A 25,644-nucleotide genomic window follows, 5' to 3' on the forward strand; every position below is an offset into this window, starting at 1 on the left:
GGTCCAAAACCACAAGAAGTTGACCCTAGCACACAGACTAATAAAACAGGCACAACATAAGATGAAAGAGTCAGCCTGGCCCACAAAGTAAAGGGAGACACGGACACCTTGGTTAAGGTAAGAGCTGCCAATATCAAGTGGTGAAAGGCAGTGTTTGGGGATGGAATTCCTGGCCCTGAGACAATGGGGAATGGAGTAGAGTCAAACATCCATCCCCGATGCCAATATGGGAAAAGACTCCAAATGAGGTTGATGTCAGACTTGGGGCAATTGAGACCACAGGTATCAACCCTGAGGAGGCATCAATGTAGACACCAACTGTGATGGACTACACAATGATCATGTGGTACTACAGCTGAAAAGAAGTCCAGAGACAAACTGCCAAGAGCCAGGTAAGGGAACTCTGGCAAAGATGGTGCTCTAGATCTCTACATGTTAGTGGGGGAATCCACATGCTACAAAACCTGCTGCATCTTTAAAAAAAATAGCTTCCATATTTTAGTGCAGTCCAGTTGAACTGGAAAAGAGAGAAACTTACAAGCAGGGCGAGAGAATATGGGCATAAACAGCTCCGGCTCTGAAATGATAGAGGCAACACACTCACAATCAATGAAAAAGGGGAAGCTCTTTTGAGAGGTGCTACATCAGAAGCATGTGTGGCAGACTCTAGAAGTGAAAACATTTAAAACAATGCCCTCAAAAGCATTAGTGGTGAATAAATACTTTGGGCCTAGTAGAAGGTGTAGAGGCATCCTTGGCAGCAGGTATTTTTCTCTTGGAAGGAGAAACCTTAGATGTAGACAGGTAAGAGCCAAACTCAGACACAGTGGCTAAGAGAGTGAGACTTCGACTTTATCAATAGCTACAAACAAAAGAAGTAATCATCAAAATGCAAGCAATCTAGCAAACTGGGAGTAAAGCATTAAGTAATCAAATTCATACTTTTCTAAGCATACAAAAATGGTGTCCAAGCAAGCAGGGGGTGGGGGCGGGGAGAAAGCTGCCAACAACTTTGAGAAAGAAAACTGGTATCCAACCATCAACAAGCCAGATTTTTAACTTGTACAAAGACAAACAATTTGGAAAGGAACACTGCCACCGCTGTTGAAACTCGCTGTCTCTACCAAAGTAGCACAGGGTTGCTCACATGAGCTACCAATTTCAATGCACAGCTGAAAAAATATGCAAAGAGGTACATTTGGCACTTAAAGGTAGCCTTGGAATGCTTAATGAGTTGAGTTAAGTACCTACTGGTGTTAATTCTAGACGTGATGGAGATGAAATATCAGATCCCACTTAAACCCACACCTGTAACTTCTTCACAATGTTTGCCTAGTTCCTTACTTAACTCCTGTTGTTTGGTAACACCAAAACAGACCATCAAGCCCATCGTCATTTAAATCTAAGCTGTCGTGTCCACCGCCTAGTAGCTCAGAGATTTCAAACCTCATCTGATCAGCTAATCCTGCTTTCCAATCAAAGTTTATCTAGTTTAGTGTATGCGCATAACACAAATTTTGGCATCTCAACTTTGTACCTTTCATCTAGAAGGCAGAATAATTGTCATTATTAGATTTAAATCATACTGAAAATTCACAGTATTTACCTTCAACATCGTCAGCTGCCATTCGTAGAAGTGATTCTGTGAAGTCTGCTTCCACACACTTCTTTTCTAAAATCTTCACGATTATGTCCTGTGTGAGACCAGGATTTTCCTTTTCTGCCTGTAATTATCAAAAACAGTACATAGTCATGAGGCTATTCTTCTGTCTTCAATTTCTGGTTATCCTGACAAGCAGAGCTATATCAGCTTCTTCCCTCTACACTTGGCAAAGGATGTTGGATTGAAATATATACCTACATGTCCTGGGGCTTCACCAAGAATTGGTGGAATACTAAATAGAACAGGCCAGGGACCCAAACTACAATGTTGAGATCTTGTTGGGGAGGTGGGGAGTCGAACAATTTTATTTATTCACTATTTGTTTACAGGGTGGATGGGCTGGTCACATGACCCTTTTTTAACCATGGCAAAAACAAACAGGAATCGAATAGAAAGCAAACAAACCAGAGTCGTAGAACTGCTAGAAATTTAGTGTGTTCTGGTACCTCGGCTAAAAGTGCCTTCAGAGGAATGATTTCAAAACGCTCAGCAGTACAAATTATACAAATCTTAACACATTCAATCAAATAATAAATTATACAACTTTTTTAAAGAAACAGTTTACCCAGTCACCAATCAGAATACATACAAGAATAAATCATTTTAAATCACACATTTAAATTACACATTTAAATTATTTCCAAATTTAAACCTTTAGGAACAAGTGTACCAAAATTTAGAATAAATCTACTTTCCATTTCCAACAGTTTTTGTACAAAATTACCTCCTCTTTGGTGTAACGACTTTAACACACAAACAAATCATCCTGCCCCCCCATGAATTTTATGAAAATGGTCAGCAATGGGACTATCTAATCTCGAGTTCTTAATGTCCCCCAAATGTTCCAAAATGCGAATCTTACCATTTTGCTTAGTCTGACCAACATATCATCTAGGGGCAAACATCCACATCCCACAATGTAAACCACCCCACAGGATTGACACTCAAACCTAGCTTTTGCCACATATTTGACACCATTAATTCTAGTGCTGGAAACATTTTTAACCCTCACACAAACTTTACATTTCCCACACCTGAACATACCGCTTTGCTCTTTCAATGACCTTCTATTTCTAACATTAAGTAGATCTCTTAAATTTTTATATCTTCTGTGAAGACTGGTAGAGATGGGTGAAGGCTGCCAGCCTAACCAGACAGAATTTTATAGATAATTCTATCATTTGTAAATATGAATGTTGAAATACAAGATTGTCTTCTTAAATGAAAGGATATGCTGTGAAATGTCGAACTTAAAACAATGTGGCAACATTGCCCTCTGTTGTAAAGAAAGCCAAGTCAAGCATTTCTTGTTGGCTCTTTGAAATTAAAATTATTTCATCACTGCCTTTGATGTTTACAATTCGGCTCCAGCCGGGCTAGATGAAGGCTTCCTGCCTATTGTTTTAAGGCTAAAGTTAATGACCAAAATTTACATGTGGAATGTCCTTTATTGCTCTAAGTGTAAAAGAATGTAAATGCAATTTCTGTCAGCTTGTGAACACCAGGAAAGTGTGAAATGATGTAATGTTTTAGCAGAATAAGAAGTTATGTACTCACCATAACGTTCCATCTGAGTAGGTGGCTTCATTTGTCTGCAACCTGTGGGTCTTGGATCCGATATCGGATCAGAGCCGGCAACTATTTATACAGCTATGGATCCGAGCTCCTAGCTCCTCCCCTCACCCATAATCCCCTGCCAACCCCAAATGACCTCAGATCACGTTTGCCCTCCTACATATACCTAAAAAGGTATCCCAACAGGAAAAGGCAGGATAATACCACCAAACTAACTCTTCTGAAGGCCAGGGGGCAGGAGGGGGGATGGTTGCAGACAAATGAAGCCACCTACTCAGATGGAACGTTATGGCGAGTACATAACTTCTTAATCTGGAGTAGGGACTTCATTTGTCAGCAACCTGTGGGACAGAGTCCCCAGCTACCTGAATCTTGGGCAGCCATCATGGAAGGATGTTCCGGAGCACTGCGGAGCCAAAGGATGCTCTCCCTCTGGAAATGACATCCAGTTTGTAGTGGTTAATAAAGGTATGAGATGAGGCCCAAGTGGCTGCCGAGCAAATATCATCCAAAGGGACTCTAGATCTGAATGCAGCAGAAGAAGATATGGAGCGAGTGGAATGTGCACGAACCCCTTGAGGTGCGGGACTCCCAGAAGCCTCATAAGCTAGAAGGATACATTGGGAAATCCAGCGTGATAAGGTGACCTTCGAAATGGCTTTACCCAAACTGAATTTGGCAAAGGAAATGAACAGTTGATCAGATTGTCTGTGACCAGCAGTCCTATGAATATAGAAACGCAGCTGCCTGTGCACATCTAAAGAATGCAGCTTGTACTCTCCTTTATTTTGATAATTAGTGAAGAAAACAGGAAGGTTAATGGACTGATTGATATTGGTTTCCGAGGCCACCTTATGCAGGAAGGATGGATTGGTCCTGAGGTACACTCTATCCTGATGAAAAACCAAGTAAGGGGGTTTTACGGAAAGAGCTTGAAGTTCCGAACCTCTCTTCGCAGAAGTGATGGCTACCAGGAATGTTGTTTTCCAAGACAGGTATTTAAGATCAGCCGAGGCAGCTGGTTCAAAAGGAGAAGCAGTCAAGGCCTGAAGAACTAGCGATAGGTCCCAAGGGGGTACGGCTTCTTTGATAGGGGGCCTGAGCAGAAAAGTACCCTTGAGGAAGGTTTTACATAGTTTAGCTGACATCAAAGAACCTGTCTCGTGTCCTACATGGTAATGGGAGATGGCTGCCAATTGTACCTTGACTGTTGAACAGCTAGCCCCTTGCTGAAAAAGCCCGGTAAGGAAGTCCAAAACGGACGTTAGCGGAGCAGTGAAGGGGTCCAGATTATGATGTTCCGCCCAGACGGAGAAGCGCTTCCATTTACTGCGGTAAATTTTCCTGTTGGAAGGTTTATGCACTGCCACCAAGATGGCTTTGACTGGTGAAGAGATACCGGGAGTCCTAATTAAGAGTGGAACTGGAGCAGCCAAGCTGTCAGCTTCATGTTGTCCAGGTTCAGGGTCGGTAAGCCTGATGGGTGGGATATTAGATCCGGGCTGGGATCCAGAATCCAAGGAGGATTCACCAAGTGAGACTACAGGTAAGGGAACCAAGTTTGTCGAGGCTAGAATGGAGCAATGAGGATCATTTTGCTCCCCAACTGAGAGGCTTTCTGTAATATCTTTAGCATCAGGGGTAGACGAGGATAGGCATAAAGTAGACCGGGCAGCCAAGCATGCACTAGAGTGTCTCTCTCGGGGTTTCCCCTGGTGGGGGAATCAGCGCGAAGAAGCTGTCGCATTTCGTATTTAAGGGAGATGCAAAAAGATCGCGGCAGGGTTGCCCCCATTTTAAAAAAATCTGCTTCTCTACTCGGGAGTTGAGAGACCACTTGTAAGGGGAAAGAATAGTGCGTCTGAGTTTGTCCGCCAGAATGTTGGACCGTCCCGGAATGTGTGTTGTGATCAGAAAGCAGTTGGTGGAGATCGCCCATTCCCACACCCTCATGGCCTCTCAGCAGAGAGGATAAGACCTGGTTCCCCCCTGTTTGTTGATATACCAGACAACTGACGTTGTCAGTCTGTATCGCAATAGTTCCTACAGGAAGAAGGTTGTGAAGTGCTTGCAACGCTAATAGCACTGCCCTCATCTCCAGAACATTGATATGCAGGGAGGTCTCTGTGTCATTCCATATGCCTTGGACTGTTCTGCCTGAGCAATGCCCCCCCCCACCCGAGGCAAGAAGCGTCCGTGGTCACCGTGACGAGAGGAGGTGGAGCACAGAAGGGGCGGCCTGTATGGAGGTCTGGGGAATGAAGCCACCATAACAGGGCCCTCCTGCAAGCCTTGCTGATAGAGATAGGGTGATTGAGAGGAAGAAGCTGAAAGGACCATTGTACTTGGAGGGTCCACTATAGTACCCTCATGTTTAGGCGAGCGCATGGAAGGAGTGTTATTGCCGCTGCCATAGAGCCCAGTGCCCTCAAGACCAATTCCGCGGGTGGAGCTTCTGATTGGAGGATGGCCCGCACATGTAATCTCAGATTCTGTAGTCATTCCGAAGTGAGGTAGGCTCGCAGAATTCTCGTATCTAATCTGGCCCCTATGAAGTCCATCACTTGTGTCGGAGCAAGGGAGGATTTGTCCATATTGATCGTGATGCCTAACTGGGGAGCTAGGCGGAGAAAAAAAATCTCTGGCTGAGCAGAGTAGATGCCTTGTTGGGGCGGTCAGGAGCCAGTCGTTCAGGTACGGGAAGACCTGCATTCCCTGGAGTCTCAGGTGAGCCGCTATCACTGATAAAACTTTGGTGAACACCCTGGGGGCTGTGGTGAGGCCAAAGGGAAGGACCCTGAACTGATAGTGGCTGGCTCCCAGCCGGAAGCGGAGAAACCTCCTGGATCGTCTGTCCATTAAAATGTGGTAGTACGCATCCTTGAGGTCTATTGAGCACATCCAGTCGTTCTCCCGCAACAGGGGGAGAATGGATTGAAGTGTGACCATTCGGAATTTCTCCTTGGTTACCGACAGGTTCAAGAGGGAAAGGTCTAGAATTGGTCTCAGGTCCTCCATCTTTTTTGGCACCAGAAAGAACCTGGAGTAAAACCCTAATCCGAGCTGGTCTGGGGGACGGGTTGGATGGCCCTTTTTTCAAGCAGCTGCTGGATTCCTGCGGCTGCAGCCTCCCTCTGATCGGGTGGTACATCCTGGAGGTTCCTGAGTTTGGGAACATGTTGCATAGGGATTTTGTAATCTCTGGATATAATCCAAAGCACCCAGCGGTCTGATGTGATGGACTCCCATGCCGCCAGATGCCTCGAGAAGCGCCCCTCGACTGCCTCCAGAGTGGAGCAGTTGGGCAAACCTTCAGGGCTGTTGTGTGGGCCAATCAGAGAAGGATTCTCTGGACCCAAAATTTCTCGGGGCCCCTCTGCCTCTAGGGCGGCGTCCTCCCTGTCCTCCTCTGCCACGGAAGGACTGGCTGTCCGGAGCAAGTTGGGAACGTTGCGATTTCCGGAACCACATCTTCTTCTGTCCCTTTTGGTTCTTGGAGAAGGACCTCTGGGGAGCAGAGAAGCGGACTCCGACGGCAGACAACTTCTTCCAGTCTTTCTCGCTCTGGACAAGTGTCTCGCGAACGGTCTTGCCAAACAAAGCAGAACCATCAAAGGGGGCATTCGGAAAGGACACCTTGAAGGGCTCCGCGAAGTCACAATGTCAGAGCCAGGCCTGGCGTCTCATAACTAGGCCCGCTCCACTAGCTCTAGCGGCTCCCTCAGTGGCGTGAGACAACAGCCGCATAGAGGTATTAGAAACAGATCTCAGAGTGGCCATATGAATGGAGTACAATTGCTTGTTCTCCGCCGATATGGGGGAAGCAACGTATTCTTTAATAAGATCCCACTGCATCTTGATGACATGTGCCATGTAGTTCAGAGACCTTACTGAGAAGGTCGCTGAACTGAATACCAGCTTCCCAAGGCGATCCATCAAGCGGGACTTCTTGCTAGGAGGATGGACAGAGGGGCTCTCCTGAGCTAGTTCCCTCTTAGTGGCTGCCGCCATCAACATGGCATCTACAGGGGGACCCTTACTCCAGTGGGGCCAGTCAGCTGGAGGGGGGGGCTCAAAATCCTATCCGGGCGCTTAGGGATTGGCTCCACAGTGTCCGGCTCCTTCCACACCCTGGTGGTCACAAGGTCCACCAGGGGATCGGCCGGAGCGGATACCCAAGAAGTAGACGGGCCTGCTTCGAATGCCTCCAGGAACACGGACTCGGAGGAAGCCTTAGGGGCAGACCACCCCCCCTGAGCCTGAGCATTTCCATGATGTCTCCAAGAGAGACATCCTTGGGGAGCCTTCCCCTTCATCCAAGTCCGTGTCCTCTGTTAAGGACTCTGGGGAGTCCACGTGCCTCCTCTTACACTTATGCTTGCGAGGCACTTCCTCGAGGGGGGGGGGCTGTCCGAGGAGGTCTCACCAGCAATGTCCTGTTCCAAAGGAACAGCCTGGGACATCGAAGCAGGCTGTCCCTGTGGCCGGGTGATGGAAGCCTGACCCAGCAGAGAGTGAGTGCAGGGCGGAGCCGAGACAAGGGCCGGAGATCTGGATGCTCTCGACAGAGCCCTCTCCACTACATCGAAGGCCGAGGGGGAGCCGCTCTCCCTGGGCTCCGAGAGCAGACTCCCACTCGGATCCGATGAAGGGATTGGAACCGGCGCTGAGACAGTCGGATCCGAGGGACCAGTGTGCTCCGACCTGGATGGAGCCGAAGGCACACTGAATTCCTCAGATCCGAAGCTCGGGCCATGGCTCCGAGAGGTCGGATCCGACGATGGAACAGACACACTCGAGGGTAGGGTCGGATCCGAAGTACCCAGTACTGTCGGCGCCGACCCACCCCCGGCTCCAACACTGCCCGGCTCCAAGCGCTCCGAACCCGGAAAGCGGGTCAGAGAAGGAGCTATCGGAGCAAAAAAGGGTGTTGAGCCCCCCCCCCAAAGGGGGGAGGGGGGCAGGAGCACTCCCATCTGCAGCTGGGCCTTGATGAACCTTCTCATCATCCGGTCCAAGTCTGCATCAGACAGGCTGTAAGTGGATCTCGACGAGGCCACCGAGGCAGGCCTGGAGTGCCGCCTCAATGACCTCGATGGAGATCGGGTCTCCTCCTCCTCAGGTCCCGGGGAGAAAAGTACAGTTTTGTACCTACCATAAATGTAGATGTTCGAGTATCCACATTGCTGCAGTCCTTACTATTGGGTAGTCCGCTGTCCAGTCGGCCCGAATACCAAAGTATATGGCTGACGTCGGTCAGGGCGCATTAGACTGACGTCAGTACGTCAGGGTACTAATGCGCATGACCGACGTCATATCCTCAGTCTTTTCTTGCCCCAGATGTCAGAAGACCCTGAAAAGATAAGGCCAAAAACCAAAAACTCCCAAAATACCTGCACCAAAAATATATATACAATATATACACAATTAGCAGAATATAACCTCACCTACACAACCACCCCTAAACACAGAGGGAAGGAGGAGGTAAATTGGACTGCAGCAATGTGGATACTCGAACATCTACATTTATGGTAGGTACAAAACTGTACTATGTTCTTCATTCCACATTGCTGCAGTCCTTACTATTGGGTAGAATCCCAAAGCAGAGGTAAGGGAGGCTGGCAAATCATAAGGAAGCAGGAACTGACAACATGCCTTGCAAAATAGCTGTGGCAAAACCAGCCCTAGACTTAGAGTAGAGAGGAAGGTGATAATGCTTAGAGAAAGTATGCACTGAACTCCAAGTAGCTGCCTCCAAAATATCCTTAGTTGCCACCCCCCTTAGAAATGCTGTGGAAGTGGCAGTAGCCCTAGTGGAATGAGGCCTAATCCCAGCTGGAATCTCCTTGCCATGATGGGAATAACAAAATGCAATGCAACACCCAATCCACCTAGAAATGGTTTGTTTTGACACAGGCTTGGTGTCCACGTGTTCCCCTTCTTTGGTACCAGGAACAGGCGAGAATAAAATCCTAGGCCCCTTTCCGGCACAGGAACTGACTGAATGGCCCCTATTTGGAGCAACAGAGAAATTTGCTTGTGAGCCTCTACCCTTTGAAGAGGAGGAATGTCTGGCATGCCTTTGAAAGGAGGCAAGGTATGGAAATAAAACCTGTAACCGTGGTGAATAATATCCAGAACCCATCTGTCTTGGGTAATTAAATCCCAATTTTCTTTGAAAAGAGACAGCCTTCCTCCCAAAGGTGCTGCCAGGCGAGAATGTACTGGCAGCTGAAAAGGTAGGTCATTGGGTCTGCTTACGAAAGGACTGACCCCTGCCCTCACCAGAAATCTGAGCAGGGGAACTCCCTGTCCTAGGCCTAAAAGAACCCTGAGCTCTGCCCCTACCACGTCTAGACCTACCCCTAGACTGGGAATCATAAGCAGGATAAGTCCATCCCTTAGTAGGCCAATTTCTACTAAACTTCGGAGGCTGCACCTGCAAAAAATCTTTAACAGTTTGCATAGACTTAGCCTTGTCCTCCATCTTCTTCAAAACTGCTTCCACAGGCGAACCAAACAACACATCAGACTGTAAAGGAGCATCCAAAATCCTTGTCTTAACATGCTCAGCTAAATTCTGATCTCTCAGCCAGGCGTGCCTACGAAGAACAGAACCAGTGGCAGCCACCCTGGAGGAGGCCTGCACAGCATCAAAACCACACTGCAAGGAATGTTTACCCACCTGTTCAGACACATGAACTAGATCCTGCAACTCTTTACACTCAATACCTTCAGCCAGAGCATCCACCTTAGATTTCAACTGTGAAAGAAGATAATTCTGATATTTTAACATGTGAAACTGACAATTCAACGCCCTCATGGCTAAAGTGGAAGAAGTATACACTTTCTTTCCCCATCTATCCAAAGCCCTTGCCTCTTTATCAGGAGGGACAGGATTTTTAACAACTGTGGCCTTCACACCTTTAGGCCCCTGAGAGACAGTTTCTGGGTCTGCCCTAGGACTCTTAAAAAGATACTTATGAGCTTCAGGCACCCTATAATACCTATCTGGTTTAACTGGGGCAGGAGGCAAAGAATCAGGATTCAGGGAAGCCTCTGCAAACACATCTTCCACCACATTCAAAACAGGAGGTATAGCTAAAGGCCTGTGCTGGGGTAAAAACAAGAATTCCCTAAGCCTTTTCCTGGAATCAGAGAAATCTTGACCTTCCCATTTAAAATGCTCCCTCATGGAATGCAGAGTCTCTGAAAATGAAAAATCCTCAGGAGGAGAAGCAGAAGGAGTAGAATCATCCACATCAGAATCAGAATAAGGAGGGTACTCCTGCAAGTCTTCAGCAAGACTCAAGCCTCGAGCATTGCTCAAAACTCTCAAACTCAGGTTCCACCCTAGGCCTCTTATCAGGAGGGGCATAGAACCCTAATCATAGTAATCAAATCCTCTGCCATTTTAAGCATATGTTTCTTAGGCAAAGATCCTGAAGTACTAGGAGAAACCCCACAGAAGCTAAACTTGGCCTGCCCCTCAAAGAAGCCTTGGAAACTGAAGGAGGCTCTAACCACCTTAGGAAGAGAGGAAGAACAGCCACCTGAGAAGCCCCCTCAGCCTGGCCTACTTCCTGAGAGGATACATCCTGTAACAGTAAAGTCTCTCCCTGAGACTCCAAAGAGACACCTGGCAAAACCTCCGGCTCCACTGTGCCTTCCAAAGAACCGGCGTCTGGGACTGTCGGTTCCTCCACCCTGGGCTTTGCTGCTTTATCTTTGCGTTTTTAGCGAAGCGCCGGAGCATCCGACGGCATTTTATAATTACAACGCTTCCCAAACACTAACCTGGCACAGTCTAACCTTCTCTTAATAGTGCGTTTGTTAAATCTAGCACAAGAGCGGCATCCAACAACGCGTGCTCAGGCCCCAAACAAGGTATACACAAAGTATGGTAATCCCTATGAGGTATCTGTTTCCCACAAGAAATACAGTTATTCACTTTTTCTGACATCCGGTTAAATACTGAGGCAAGAAAAAAACAAAATATTCCCCAACGGGGTACTTAGCCAACTTTGATTCGGTCTGAAACCCTGACTTCAGAAACTTTCAGAACGCCAACCTGCACTCGCAAAATTGCTTCTGCATCGGACCATGCGGCAAAAAAGACTGAGGATATGACGTCGGTCATGCGCATTAGTACCCTGGTGTACTGGCGTCAGTCTAATGCGCCCTGACCGACGTCAGCCATATACTTTGGTATTCGGGCCGACTGGACAGCGGACTACCCAATAGTAAGGACTGCAGCAATGTGGAATGAAGAACATCAAGGTGATCGGAGCCAAGGAGGAGGAGACCTGGAAGCCGCGGAGGGAGAAGCCCGCTTAGCTGGGGGGGCCAAAGCGGAGGCCTCGGCCCGCCGCTTGTGGTGCTTCTCCCTATGTTTCTCCCTCCTGGCCTCCCTGTCCTCCGACGCTTTAGTGGGAGTTTGAATCCCGGCCGGAGGAAGGGGGGTAGGAGTGGCCACCAGCACAGGCTGAGGAGGTGCCACGGGAGTAGCGGAGGCCGAAGCCGACTCCGGGGGCAAAAGTCCCGCCAGGACCAGCTTCGACCTCCACTCTTTCAGTGCCCTGGGGTTGAGCCCTGCACAAATCGTGCATCCCGAGGACAGGTGTTCAACCCCAAAGCACCGAACACACAGAGTGTGGCCATCCACCAGAGAGAGCTTATGGCCACACTCGGTGCATTTAGAAAAAATAGGCTTTGGGGCCTCTGACATATCCCAAAACTAAGTAACACTACACAAACACACAAGGCCCCAAACGCAAACACACACAATCACACTCTAACGACCAGCGAGGGCAGGGTAAACACTAAAAATTTCAAAATTAACAGACTAAAGGGAAGCCTAATACACACACACACTAATTACTGACAGAAAAAAAAGGCTAAAGAGATAAAAAGGGAACACTTACCTCAATAATTGCCAGGAGCTCAAAATCCAGCTGACACACTCTAGAGCGGCAAACTAGATCTGAGGTCATTTGGGGTTGGCAGGGGATTATGGGTGAGGGGAGGAGCTAGGAACTCGGATCCATAGCTGTATAAATAGTTGCCGGCTTGGATCCGATATCGGATCCAAGACCCACAAGTTGCTGACAAATGAAGTCCCTAACTCCAGATCTGCAGTTTCAATTTAAACAGAGAGAACCAGAGATTAAGCATTTTTGTCTTGACCATCCAACTCATCAGCACTCTGCCTGTTGTCTCATGTAAGTTATCTTAGACTTGTGTTTTCTTTTAGAGATAGCTAGAATCTAAAAAGATTAGACAAAGTGTTTTTCTGTTATGTCAGAACTGTACTACTGAATAATTTTAAGTATTTCTGTGTGATCTCTGAACTCTTGACTAGCACTGACTGTGTAGTAGAAAGTATTGTCTTGTGGTTTTAATTATTTATTATTAAACATTTTAAAACCTTTTAACTGTGGCTGACTTGTGTTGAGATAAGTTAAGCTCTAAGAGTACATTGCACGTATATAAGGATCCTGTACCAGGTCACTAATAAGCCTTGAGACTGTTTAGTCATACTATCAATTGGATAATAATATTGCCACAGTAATAACTGGATGCCCCTTTAAGGGCCTTTGAGTAGCTGATAATTATTAGCTGGGTAGTGGCAGGGTACTACCGTACAGTCTGGGTAAAAGGGAAGCAGCTGGAGAACCTGTGCCAGCCTTCCCCAGAAGTGTCTGTGTGGTTGTATAAACTCTTATCTCAAAGTGTGTGCACGTGTGTCAGCTACTTGGGCAGGGAGGGTGCTAGAGATTTTAGCTTGCCCAGCTAGGCTGAGATCTGGACTCTATAGCTGTGCCAGTGGGGAGTCTTACTGGGGCCTGGAGAGCAAGGGTGCGACCAGCCCCGGACTGACTGTGATCTCTGTGTGCTCTTAAGGGAAATTGCACTTCACTGTGTGTATTTGTTATCCTTTCCTCATATATGAGATATCTGGTGTGAGTGGTGAGGATTGAGGCTCCTTGACTGCTGGGGCCAGGGCACGGGCGTCAAATCTTCCACAGGAAAAAGTAACCTTATTTGTAAACAAGTTGCCCAATTCATCATTAAAGCAAACAGGCCATAACGTTTCCACCAAACTCTTAACATTGGGAGAAAACTGGGAAAATTTAGTCATAAAAAATAACTTTTCTTTTCCATCTTGCCTTTCCCCATACAACAGCCTAAACTGCTCATACCCAAATAAACCCCTGGGAGTTTTAACACCATCTACTACCCTTTTTTCTAGCTTGCTCAATAGAGGCTTCAGAGTATCCTCGAACACGAAGCCTCTCCTTAGCTAAAAGAAATTCCTGCTGAAATAAATTGCTTTCTGAAGTATGTTCAGAAATTTGTTTGAACTCCCCATAAGGTAAAGCATACAAGTGAGGGGGGTGGGCACTGCTAGCGTGTAAGAAATTATTAGTGGCCATATCCTTCCTGTAGGGCGTAAACTGAATTTTCTTGTTAATATCCACATATAATTCAATATCTAAATATTGAATCACACTTTTATTTATACTAAAAGTAAATTCCAAGCCAAAAGGATTTTGATTAAATACATGTACAAACTATTCAAATTCCCCAGTGTCACCTTTACAGATGAAAATCAAATCATCAATGTAGCGCTAGTACCAAACAGATTTAACAAAAAAATCTAAAGAATACATATAAACATTCTCAAAGTGGGACATGAAGATAATAGCATACGCAGGGGAAAAATTAGCCCCTATAGCTGTACCTTCCTTCTGTAAAAAAAAAAAAAAAATCTTATTCTCAAAGATGAAATAATTGTGTTAGCGCAAATTCCATTAACTACAACAAAAACTAAGTATGTGGTCCTTCCCCTAGCATTTTCCCAATGGCCTACTAGTATACAAGGACTAGATATCAACAGTTGCCCAACAGAAATCCTCTTCCCATTCTATTTCTCTAACAATCTTATAAAAGTTATTCGTATTGCGAATAGAAGGATTTTTTTCCAAATATTTTTTCAAACAGCTGTTTAACAACATACCAACATGTTCTAAAAAAAGACCCACAACTCGAAACAATAGTTCTTCCAGAGAGCTCAATCAAATGTTTATGGATTTTAGGAAGGTTATAGAAAGAGGGGGCCTTAGGAAAATGTATACAAGTTTAACATCCTTTGAAGAAAAAAAACAAGTATCTCACCCCTTTCTAATAGTTACAGTAAAATCCCATTAAATTGTGTCAAACGGTCTTGAGGTAATTTAATGTATACCTCCTCATTAGACAGTAATTCTAAAACCATCTTCTGATAGTGTGATTAACCCATAATAACCCAACTTCCCCCCCTTATCCATTTGTGAAAACACATACCTGTCACTTTAGTAAGTCATCTCAAAGTCAGCCATTCTTGGTTGTCTAAATTGTAAGTTTTAGCCTTTCTCATAAATTCGAAATACTCATGTTCAATTTTCCTACATAAAGCATTTTCGAAAGTAATAAGTACTAAAGACTCATTAGGGGGATTACATTTGCTAGAACTAGGCAAGTTAGGTAAAGACAGTTTACCATATCCAGTAACAAAACTCTTCAGTTACCTTGCATATCACCATTTGCATTTAAACTGTCAGAACCATCCATTTAAAAAAAATAAATAAATAATTTTCGTAGACAGATAAATCTAGCAAAGAATCATCCAAATTACTAACATCAGAATCATTCTTGTTCTGTTCCTGATTATGAAAATACACTTTCAGATGTAATTTATGGCAAAACCGCTCGACATCCAATAATATGTCAGCTAGAGCAGGAAATCTAGTGGGCACAAATCTACTGCCTTTAGTGAGCATATTTTTAATGAGAAATGTAACACTCAAATCACCAAGGTTAATAATACTTACATCATTGACAACATTAAGACACACATCAGCATTACCAATCAGTCCTAATGAGAAAACACTATGATCAATCTCCTGACAAAATGCTGCAGGACATTCAATATAATCTGTTGCAATCTTTGGTTTTACCATCACATCTTTTATTTTGTTGAAAATTCCCTTTCGACTGCTGTTCTTTTTCTGTACATTTAATCAGCCTCCTCAGTTAAGTCCACACTTACACTACGAGATCTCGTTTCCACATTTCTCACTTGGCACCTACCATTTCTGGATTTTCTTTGCCACAAAAATATACAGGTCTTTTTATAGTCGTGGTGCTGCGGTAGCGTTCTCGCCTCACAGTAAGATGTTGTCCTGTTCGATTCTCAGCTAGAGCGTCTTCTGTGTGGAGACATGCGTGAAAGGGCGTACCTTCGTTGAAAGTTGTGCGCTAGAGCTGGCAACTCGGCACGTAAAAATCTGCCAATCATTAGCGGACCAGAGTTCCACTGTGGCGACCCCTAACCAGGAAAAGCCGAAAGACACAACATCGCGATTGAGCTTCTTTTTACACTCAATCACCTCATTTTCCACATTCACTAGTTCACTTTTACAATGCAGCAAAAAGTACAGTTGTGTACCTACCGTAAATGTAGATGTTAGAGTATATTCACTGTTGCAGTCATTACTCTTGGGTTATCCTGCTGGCAGACTACCTGCAGTTGGCCAGAATTCCAAAGTCTAGGTCCGGCGTCGGTTGCTGTCGCCTCTTCCCTGACGTCAGTGCGCCAGGGGTATAAAAGATGCAGCAGACACCATTTTCTTCAGTTTTTCTTGCCCCAGATGTCAGGTGCCCCTAAATTGAAAGGCTGGAAGAATATACCAATAAAAATACATGCTCAAAAATAACATGTCCTTCATCTACAAGCAAATACACCAAAAAGGTTGTATAGGATAGAGAAGTGCAGATAAGCCCCAGCAAAGAAAAGGGGGTTGGTGGGTGGGTAGCCTAGACTGCAACAGTGAATACACTCTAACATCTACATTTATGGTAAGTACACAACTGTACTATGTTCATCGTGTTTCACTGTTGCAGTCATTACTCTTGGGTTGAATCCCAAAGCTGAGGTAGGGTGGCTGGGCTAAATAGGATTAGGAGAGGCTATGAGGCCCTGCAGAACTGCAGCGGCAAAGCCTGCTCTGGACGTCGAGTAAAGAGGTAAGTGGTAGTGCTTTGTGAAGGTATGCACTGAACTCCAAGTTGCAGCCTCTAAGATATCTTTGGTTGGTACTCCTCTGAGGAAGGCTGCTGAAGTGGCTGCTGCTCTGGTGGAATGAGGCCTGATGTCCTTAGGCACTGATTTGCCATGTAGGAAATAGCAGAAACGGATGCAATGACCTATCCATTTAGAAATAGCCTTTCCTTGTGAACCTGCAGCATATGACACTAAAAGTTGCTCAGTCTTTCTGAAAGCTTTAGTTCTGTCCAAGTAGAATCTTAACTGCCTGTGTATGTCCAAGAATGCAGAATTTTCTCACCCTTGTTCTGTGGATTAGGATAAAAGGTTGGCAAGTGAATGGTTTGGTTGAGGGCCACACTGGACACCACCTTAGGCATAAATGTAAGGTTCGTCCTTAGAGAAACCCTGTTTGGATGAAAAATGATGAAAGGTTCCACAGCCATGAGTGCTCGTCTTGCAGAGGTTACTGCTAGGAGCAGAGCTGTTTTCCAGGATAAAAATTTTACATCTGCTGTTGATGCTGGCTCGAAAGGAGGCAGTGTGAGTTTTTCCAAAACATAATTGAGGTCCAGGCCGGAATTGGTGCTCTCCTTGGAGGTCTAATGTTTTTGGCACCTCTGAGGTACTGCCTTATTAAAGGATGAGAAAAAGATAGGTGGTTCCGTATTGTAATGGGCTGAAATGGCAGAGGCATGAATCTTAATAGATGAAAAGGAAAGGCCTTTGTTTAGCATCTCAGTTGTGTGTACCAAATATCCTTCAGATTTTGCAATACCTGTGTCTATGCCTTGGTTCCTGAGAATCCCTTCCATTTTTCTGCATAAGATTTTCTGGTACTGGGCCTCCTGGCCTCCAAGATAACATCCATAACAGTTTTTGAAAGAGGAGTGTTCTGAGCGTCTACATTATCCGCCATGCTGCCAGATTTAAGGTCCTGAGTTGGCTGTGCAGGATCTGACTGTTTTGTTGGGTCAGCAAGTGAGAAGTTTGAGGCAGTATCCATGCTGGACCTTGAGACAAGCTCTTCAGGATTGGGTACCAGTGCTGGTGTGGCCAGTCTGGTGCAATCAGTATCATTTTTGGCTTCTCTTGTCTGACCTTTAGGTACCCTGGGAAGGAGAGGCAGTGGGGGAAAAGCATATACTGTTAGTTTTTTCCAGCTGAAGGATAAGGCGTCCACTTTCCATGCTTGCTTGTGATAAATCCTTGTGCAAAATCTCTGCAATTGGCAGTTGTGAGGGGAGGCAAATAGATCTATGTCTGGGCATCCCCATTTCCTTATTATCTTGCTGAAGACTTGTTGATCCAGTTTCCATTTGTGGGGATCCATGAGGTTTCTGCTTAGTTCGTCTGCCAGAGTATTTGTTTTTCCTGGCAGGAATTGCGCTTGCAGGTGAACTTTAAAAGCCAATGCTGTGTCCCATAAGGTCATTGCTTGTCTGCAGAGGGGGTAGGAATGTGTACCTCCCGGTTTTTTTATGTACCACATGACCGTAGTGTTGTCTGTCTATCAGTAACTGTCCTGGATGAAGCAGGTCCTTGAAAGCTGTCAGGGCATTTTTAACAGCTAGCATCTCTTTTTGACTGATGTGAAGATGCATCTGGTTTGCAGGATATGTGCCCTGAATACATTTTCCTGCCATATGGGCACCCCAGGCATAATCTGATGCATCCGTTGTCACTGTTTGTCTGGCTGGGGGTAAAATGAATGGCAGACCCTTGTTGTGTTGACAGGCTTCTGCCCACCATCGAAACTCCTGTTGCAGGCAGGGAATGAGTGCAATTACTGTCTCCAGGCTGTGGCAATGTTGAGTCCAAACACTTTTTAGATACCATTGTAGTTTCCTCATATGCAGTCTGGCATATGGAATTAGTAGAATGCAGGATGCCATGAAACCAAAGGCCTGCAGGATTTTCCTTGCAGATAAGTGAGTTTTTGTTGCCAGATTCTTGAAGTACGTAGTCAGTTGCTTTTGTTTGTCTGGCGTGAGATAAGCCATCTGGGCAGTTGTATTTAGGCTTGCACCCAGGAATATTATCTCTTGAGAGGGCACTAGTTTTGATTTCTTTTCATTTACTGTGTACCCTAGGCCAATTAGTAATCTTTTTACAAATGCCAGATGCTTTAGTAGAATGTCTTTGTTCTCTGCTTGAATTAGGCAGTCGTCCAAGTAGGGGTATATTTGAATTCCTTTTTGTCTGCAAAACGCAATTACTGGTGCCAGGCATTTTGTGAAGACCCTGGGCGTAGTAGATAAGCCAAAAGGCAGTACAGAGAATTGGTAATGCATTGAGCCAGCTATGAATCTGAGGTATCTTCTGCAAGACTGTCTGATTGGGACATGCAGGTATGCCTCTTAGGTCCAAAGTTACGAGCCAAGCTTTCTTGCCCAGCATGGGCAGTAGCTGCTGTAGAGTCAACATCTTGAATTTTGGAACTTCCAGAAACGTATTTAGTATAGACAGGTCCAGTATTGGTCTTCAGGTTTTGTCCTTTCTGGGTACTAGGAAATGTCTGGAGTAAAATCCTTGCCCCTGCTCTTGTTGTGGTACATGCTGAATGGCCCTCATATCCATGAGGGCTGTAATTTGTTTTTGTGCCTCTGCCCATTGATTGCGTAGCAGGTTTGGCATGCCTTTTGACCTTGGTAGAGTGTGAAAATGGAACCTGTAGCCTTGGGACACTATATTCAGGACCCATTTGTCTTGGGTAATCCTTTGCCAATTTGATGAAAAAAGTGCTATTTTTCCCCCTAAGGGGGCTGCCAAAAGAAAAGTGCTTGGATCTGGTAGAGGAAAGTCATTGGGACTGTTTCCTGAAAGGTTGTGATTTGTCTTCTCCACTTTTGGAGGTAGGAGCACCCCACTGTTTAGGCCTGTATGAGCTTTGGGCTGAGATTTGCCTCTGGGACACCTGTATCTGCCTCTTTGTGGTCTGTCTGATGCTGGAAAGGAACAATTTTAGAAGGCCAGTTTCTGCTAAACCTGGGTGGCTGTACCTGTAAGAAATCCTTGACTGTCTGTATGGATTTTGCTTTATCCTCCATTTTTCCAACACTTCTTCTGCTTTAGTACCAAACAAAGTATCATGCTGTAATGGTGCATCTAATAATTTTGCTTTAACAAAATCAGGCAGATTTTGTTCCTTTAACCAAGCATGCCTTCTAATAACAGAACCTGTAACAGTGGCCCTGCAAGAGGCCTCCAGAGAATCATAACCACATTGCAAAGTATGCTTTCCCACTTGTTCAGCTGCATGCAATAAATCCTGCAATTCCTTGTTCTCTGAACATTCAGTATTTGTCAACATTTTCTGCTTAAGCAGTGACATTAAATATTGCTGATATTTAAGCATATGAAACTGACAATTTAAAGCCCTTATGGCCAGGGTTGCAGAAGTGTAAACCCCCCCCCCCATCTGTCTACAGACCTGGAATCCCTGTCAGAGGGGACAGGGTTTTCTTTGCAATGGAAGCTTTAACCCCCTTGGGACCATGAGATATAGTTTCTGGGTCAGCAGCGGGGTTTTTATACAGGAATTTATGAGAATCTGGGACCGTGTAGTATCTGTCTGGCTTAGCAGGTGCAGGGGGTAAAGAGTCTGGGGACAGGCCGGCTCTGAAAATACATCATCTACAATGTCTAGAACAGGTGGAATAGCAAGGGGTCTGTGCTGAGGAAGTAGCAGAAAGTCTCTCTGAGCCTTTTCTTAGATTCAGAATAATCTTGGCTCTCCCACTGGAAATGTTCCCTCATGGTATGCAGGGTTTCCCCAAAAGAATAATCCTCAGGAGGTGAGGCTAAAGGAATGGATTCTTCAGCATCAGAATCCTCATAGGGAAGCATGGAGTAATCCTGTTCAGAAGAGGAATCAGAGGAAATAGAAACTTGATCAGGAGAATCATACTCTGTCTCTTGCCTAGGCCTCTTATCAGGAGGGGGATGGGAGCCCCTGATCAAAGTAATTAGGTCTTCGGCCATTTTAAGCATCTGTTTTTCAGGCATGGAAGTCTGAGTAGGAGAATGCTGTACTTGTTTCTTTGTCTTTAGTGCTGCTTTAGTCTTTGTCTTTGAAGCTGAAGATGGCTTAATATATAGTTGTGTATGGCTTAATATATAGTTGTGTAGGTCTGAAGACACAATCAGAAGCCGATGCCTGCTCAGCAGCTCCGGACCCATCTGAGGGTATGATTTCCGAGTGTCCAATACCTTGAGTATCCAAAGGCCCAGTCGGCTCCACGTGGGAGTCGGAAGCGGCCTGTGGCTCTGAGGTAGTGGGCGCCAGGGGCTGCGAAAGCACCTGAGAACCGGTGACTGGCCTAGCAGAGGCTTCGTCGGTTTTGGACCTCGGATGCCTATCTTTTTCCTTGTCCTTGCGTTTTTTTTGTAAACTCCGGTTGTTGGCTGATCCAACGGCATTATATAATTAAAACTTCAGCCAAAGTAATGGAAGGCAAAATCGAACCGACGCTTGATAGTGCGTTGGTTAAATCTAGCACAAAACTGACAGCTAGCAACGTTATGATCAGGGCCTAGGCAAGGAATACAGTAAGAGTGAAAATCCTTATGAGGTATTTGCTTCCCACAAGAAATACAATTGTTAACTTTTTCGGACATCGGTCTGGAGCAAGAAAAAAAGTTTCCCCAACGGGGTACATAGCTTTAATGAAGACTTCGGTTCTGAAATTCGTATTTGAAAATCTCAGGAGTCGGCCGACTGGCACTTGCGAACTGCTTTTGCTTCGGGCACCGCGCGGCAGGAAAGACTGAAGAAAATGGCGTCGGCTGCATCTTTTATACCCCTAGCGCACTGACGTCAGGGAAGAGGCGACAGCAACAGACGCCGGACCTAGACTTTGGAATTCTGGCCGACTGTGGGTAGCCTGACAGGATAACCCAAGAGTAATGACTGCAACAGTGAAACACGATGAACATCATACAAACACTAACTGAAACAATTAAGAAATAAAAATAGGTTTTGCCAGGCTCAACAGACTGAGACGTAATAGTTATTTTAAAGCAAAGTGAAAATGGATTCCAAATAAACTGAAACAGAAACAAATACATATGGAATCAGAAAACTAAAGATTTTAAACTAGCTGCACACCAATGAATTCTAAGAACTTAACACAAAATCCATTATGAAGACCGTTGAGCTATTCCAAATCAATCAGCAAAAGGAAGGCAATTGCACATCCTTAACCTCAGGGTTTTCTGTGGGCATCAAGAATTGCCCTCTATTTACATACCTCACTTTTTAAAACATCTTTTTACATATTCTATAAGAAATGAAAATGGGAGGACAGCAAGCATACAAAGCAGAATTTCACAGACTTCATTTTTTGTCATTTCTGCCACAAATAGCTCAAAATCAGGGACGGTCAGTACAACATTTTAGAACTAAGAAAACCAGAACATTTAAAAGCCATGAGAATTACAAACATCTCACTTAAAACACTAAGAAATATGGACCTGACTAAGGAAACTACTGAAAATGGGGTACTGAAACCAGAGTTGAACAGCAACAACAAACAGGAAGGTTAACAGTAACACAAAATACCAAAAATATAAATTTCGAAAACTTCACAGATGAAAAATTGCTAGTTTATAAACACAAAACAAAAACAAAACATGTTAAATTTAAGAAAATCATTATGGTCCATACGAGGGGAAAATCAAACAAATTAAGTGTTCAACAGTACCTGATACATACCTTCTGAAGGGTAGCATCACCACTGTTTTATCTCTAAAGCTACAGTAATACCAGTTCCAGATGATGTTAAAAGTCAAAGAAAATACACCCAAGTACAAGAATTACTTCAACATTTCCATGTCATCTTGAAAAGCACTACTTGTGCATCGCTCTAGTTAATAAATGCTTATGTAACAAAAAAAAATTGAATACCTTATTTTTATTTGTACTTCCTGGACAAAAAGTAAACGGCAATTCATATTCCAAAGACAGTTGCGCAACTAAACTTAAAAATTTCACACTGACCTTGGTTTGCTTAAAAGGGAATACAGATTCTACTTTCATTCCCAAGAAATGCAATATCTAATTGCAATTAAGCACAGCTTATTCTTAACACTGCTCACCTTAATGAAAGCTGCTCTTAACGTTTGTGCTGCTGAAAGATTTACTCGCTCCAGCTGCAAGAAAAAAGCAAATAAATAAATGGAGTTTACATAAAAAAATGGTTTGCAGTATTAAAACAATTTAAGCAATTAGGGTTAAGAAAGAACCAGTCCTGACAAACAGTTATATATAAACATTATCAGTATAAGTGTGTGTGCGCATGTGTGTACATATACAAGCATATTAATATTAAATACATATATATGAAAAAAACTATAGAGAAAAAAGTACCAAGGCTACAGGTTCCACTTCCATACTTTACCAACAAGACAAGGCATGCCAAACCTGCCACAAAATCAAAGGGCAGAGGCATTCAAACAAGTTTCAAAGCTGATAAAAATCAAAGCAATAGAAAAGGTTCCTCCTCAGGAACAAGGCCAGGGATTTTACTCAAGACTGTTCCTTGTTCCAAGAAAAGAAAAGCAATGGAGACCTATACTGGACTTGTCCGCTCTAAACACTTTTCTCATTGTACCAAAATTCAAAATGCTGACGCTACAGCAACTCCTTCCCATGCTGGGCAAGGGGTCTTGGCTGGTTACTCTGGACCTCAAAGAGGCATACCTGCATGTCCCAATCAGACACAGTTGCAGAAGATACCTCAGATTTCTTGCAGGGTCAGAGCATTATCAATTCTCAGCATTGCCTTTTGGCTTATCTACTGCGCCCAGAGTATTCACGAAATGCCTGGCATCAGTTATTGCACACTGCAGACTCCAGGAGATACAAATATACCCTTACCTGGACGACTGCCTTATACAAGCGGACAGCAAGCAAGCCTTGACAAAAAACTTGAATTATGTCATTTACTTACTACAGGCTTTGGGATACACAGTCAACTTACAAAAATCAAGACTACTGCCATCCCAACAAATAATTTTTCTAGGAGCCAAACTAGACACAGAATCACAAATGGCTTACCTCACAGAAGAGAAGCAAGAACAATTACCACATTACTTCAAAAGCCTAGCAAAGCTCACCCAGATGACTGCAAGGAAAATCCTGCAGGCTCTGGGTTTCATGGCATCTTACATTCTACTGATTCCACTGGCAAGACTACACATGAGAAAACTGCAATGGTACCTAAAAAGTCTATGGTCTCAACACAGCCACAACTTAGAAGCAATTATCCCACTCATCCCATGTCTAAAAGGGAATTTTTGTGGTGGGCCCAAGCAAGCCAGTCAAACAAAGGTATGCCTTTCAACAAACCTCAAACAAGCCAAACCATTACAACGGACGCCTCAGACCATGGATGGGGGGTGCACATGGGGGGCAGATGCATTCAAGGGCAATGGACCCCCCAGGAAGTACATCTACACATCAATCAAAAAGAGATGTTAGCAGTAATTCATGCAATCGAGGCCTTCGGAAAATATCTTCAACAAGGCCATCTGCTAATAAAGACAGACAACACCACTGTTATGTGGTACATAAACAAGCAGGGAGGTACTCATTCTTACCCTCTTTGCAGACTAACAATGACTCTTTGGGAAAAGTCCCTGAAACTGAACTTACAGCTGCAATCCCAGTTTGTTCCGGGCAGGGACAAAGTTCTAGCGGACAGTCTAAGCAGAAACATCCTGGACCCGCACGAATGGATGTTGCATCCAGACATTTTTGCTCAAATAACTCATGCATGGGGAGGCCGGACATAGACCTCTTTGCCTCCCACCTCAATCATCATCTGAAAAAGGTCTGCTAGAGGACACACCATCCACAAGCCTGAAGAATAGATGCTCTCTCATTCAGCTGGAACTCTCTAACAATCTATGCATTCCCACCTCTACCATTAATGACCAAGGTGTTACTGAAGATCAAAGCAGAGCAACCGAAAGGCATCTTAATAGCTCCAGATTGGCCAAGACAGCACTGGTATCCATTACTAAGGAGCATAACTTGCACCAACCCGTGGCCCCTGCCTCAATGGCCTCTACTCTTGACTCAGCACAATTACAGGACGGTTCATCCCAACCTGCAAACTCTGCAGCTGACAACCTGGAGGGTTCCATGATTTCTACCCATATCTCTCTTTCCAAGGAAGTTCAACAAATATTATTGGAAGCACGCAGACCTTCCACCAGAAAGACTTATGCAGCCAAATGGAAGAGATTCAACATCTGGAATACCAACAAGGGACAGGATGCATCAGTAATGAGCATCCCACAGATACTGGAATACTTAGCAGAAATGCTGCATAATGGACTTTCCTATTCTTCCATAAAAATACACGCTTCAGCAATTTCAGCATCATACAACACTGATCCTCCTGTGTTCTCACATCCTTTACTAAGACAATTTCTAAGAGGGATAAAGAATATCAAGCCTCCCAGAAAACCACCAGTGCCTGCATGGGACCTCAACTTCGTGATGGAAAAATTAACTCTTCCTCCTTTTGAACCAGCAGCATCTTCAGAATTGCAATTTCTTTCCTGGAAAACAGTTTTCCTGTTGGCAATTACCTCAGCAAGAAGAGTTTCGGAGATACAGGCCCTCATGGCAGTACCTCCATTTCTCATCAGGACAGGGTTTCTTTAAGAACCAATCCTTCTTTTATGCCAAAAGTGATATCCAGGCTTTCTCTAAATCAAGCAATTCACCTGCCCACCTTCTTCCCCAATCCTCAAAATAAAGGGGAAAAGCTGCTGCACACTTTGGACATACACAGACAACTAGGCTACTACTTGGACAGAACAAAGGCCAACAGAAAGTCTGACCAACTATTTGTAGCATACGCTCCTGGAGTGCAAGGAAAGGCAATTTCCAAACAATTTCAAAATGGATTGCACATTGCATCAGATTATGTTATTCTTTCCATGGAAAGGGTGTGCCAGCCAATATCAGGCCACACTCCACCAGAGCTACAGCCACCTCCACAGCCTTCCTAAGAGGGGTGGCTACAAAGGACATTCTAGAAGCTGCTACATGGAGCTCCGTGCATACATTTTTCAAGCACTACCACCTGCCTTTATATTCCAGATCCCGAGCAGGCTTTGCTTCGGCAGTCCTGCAGGGCATTTTAGCTACACCATCCTTATCTTAGAACCTACCACCCCCAGCATGGCTATGGTACTCAACCCATATGTAAGGACTGCAGTTGCATTCTTGAAGGACATAGTACAGTTTTGTACCTACCATAAATGTAGATGTCCGATAGATATGCAACTGCAGTCAGGTTTT

General features: G+C 44.7%; 1 protein-coding gene across 1 annotated transcript in view; it reads right to left on the minus strand.

Annotated features, from left to right (window-relative positions):
- Window positions 1-22,486, minus strand: part of PDCD10 (programmed cell death 10) — a 422,401-nt gene extending 399,915 nt beyond the window's left edge. Inside the window, exons 1-2 of the mRNA XM_044070001.1 lie at window positions 22,425-22,486; window positions 1,607-1,724 (exon numbers count right to left, since the gene is read on the minus strand). Of these exons, the coding sequence (XP_043925936.1) occupies window positions 1,607-1,628 (22 nt within the window). The 5' untranslated portion in view covers window positions 1,629-1,724; window positions 22,425-22,486. The remainder of the gene's footprint in view (window positions 1-1,606; window positions 1,725-22,424) is intronic.
- Window positions 22,487-25,644: the final 3,158 nt, after the last annotated feature.

Source organism: Protopterus annectens, chromosome 4.part1 (assembly GCF_019279795.1).
Source record: "Protopterus annectens isolate FY-2018-M chromosome 4.part1, PAN1.0, whole genome shotgun sequence".
Lineage (NCBI taxonomy): Eukaryota > Metazoa > Chordata > Ceratodontiformes > Protopteridae > Protopterus > Protopterus annectens.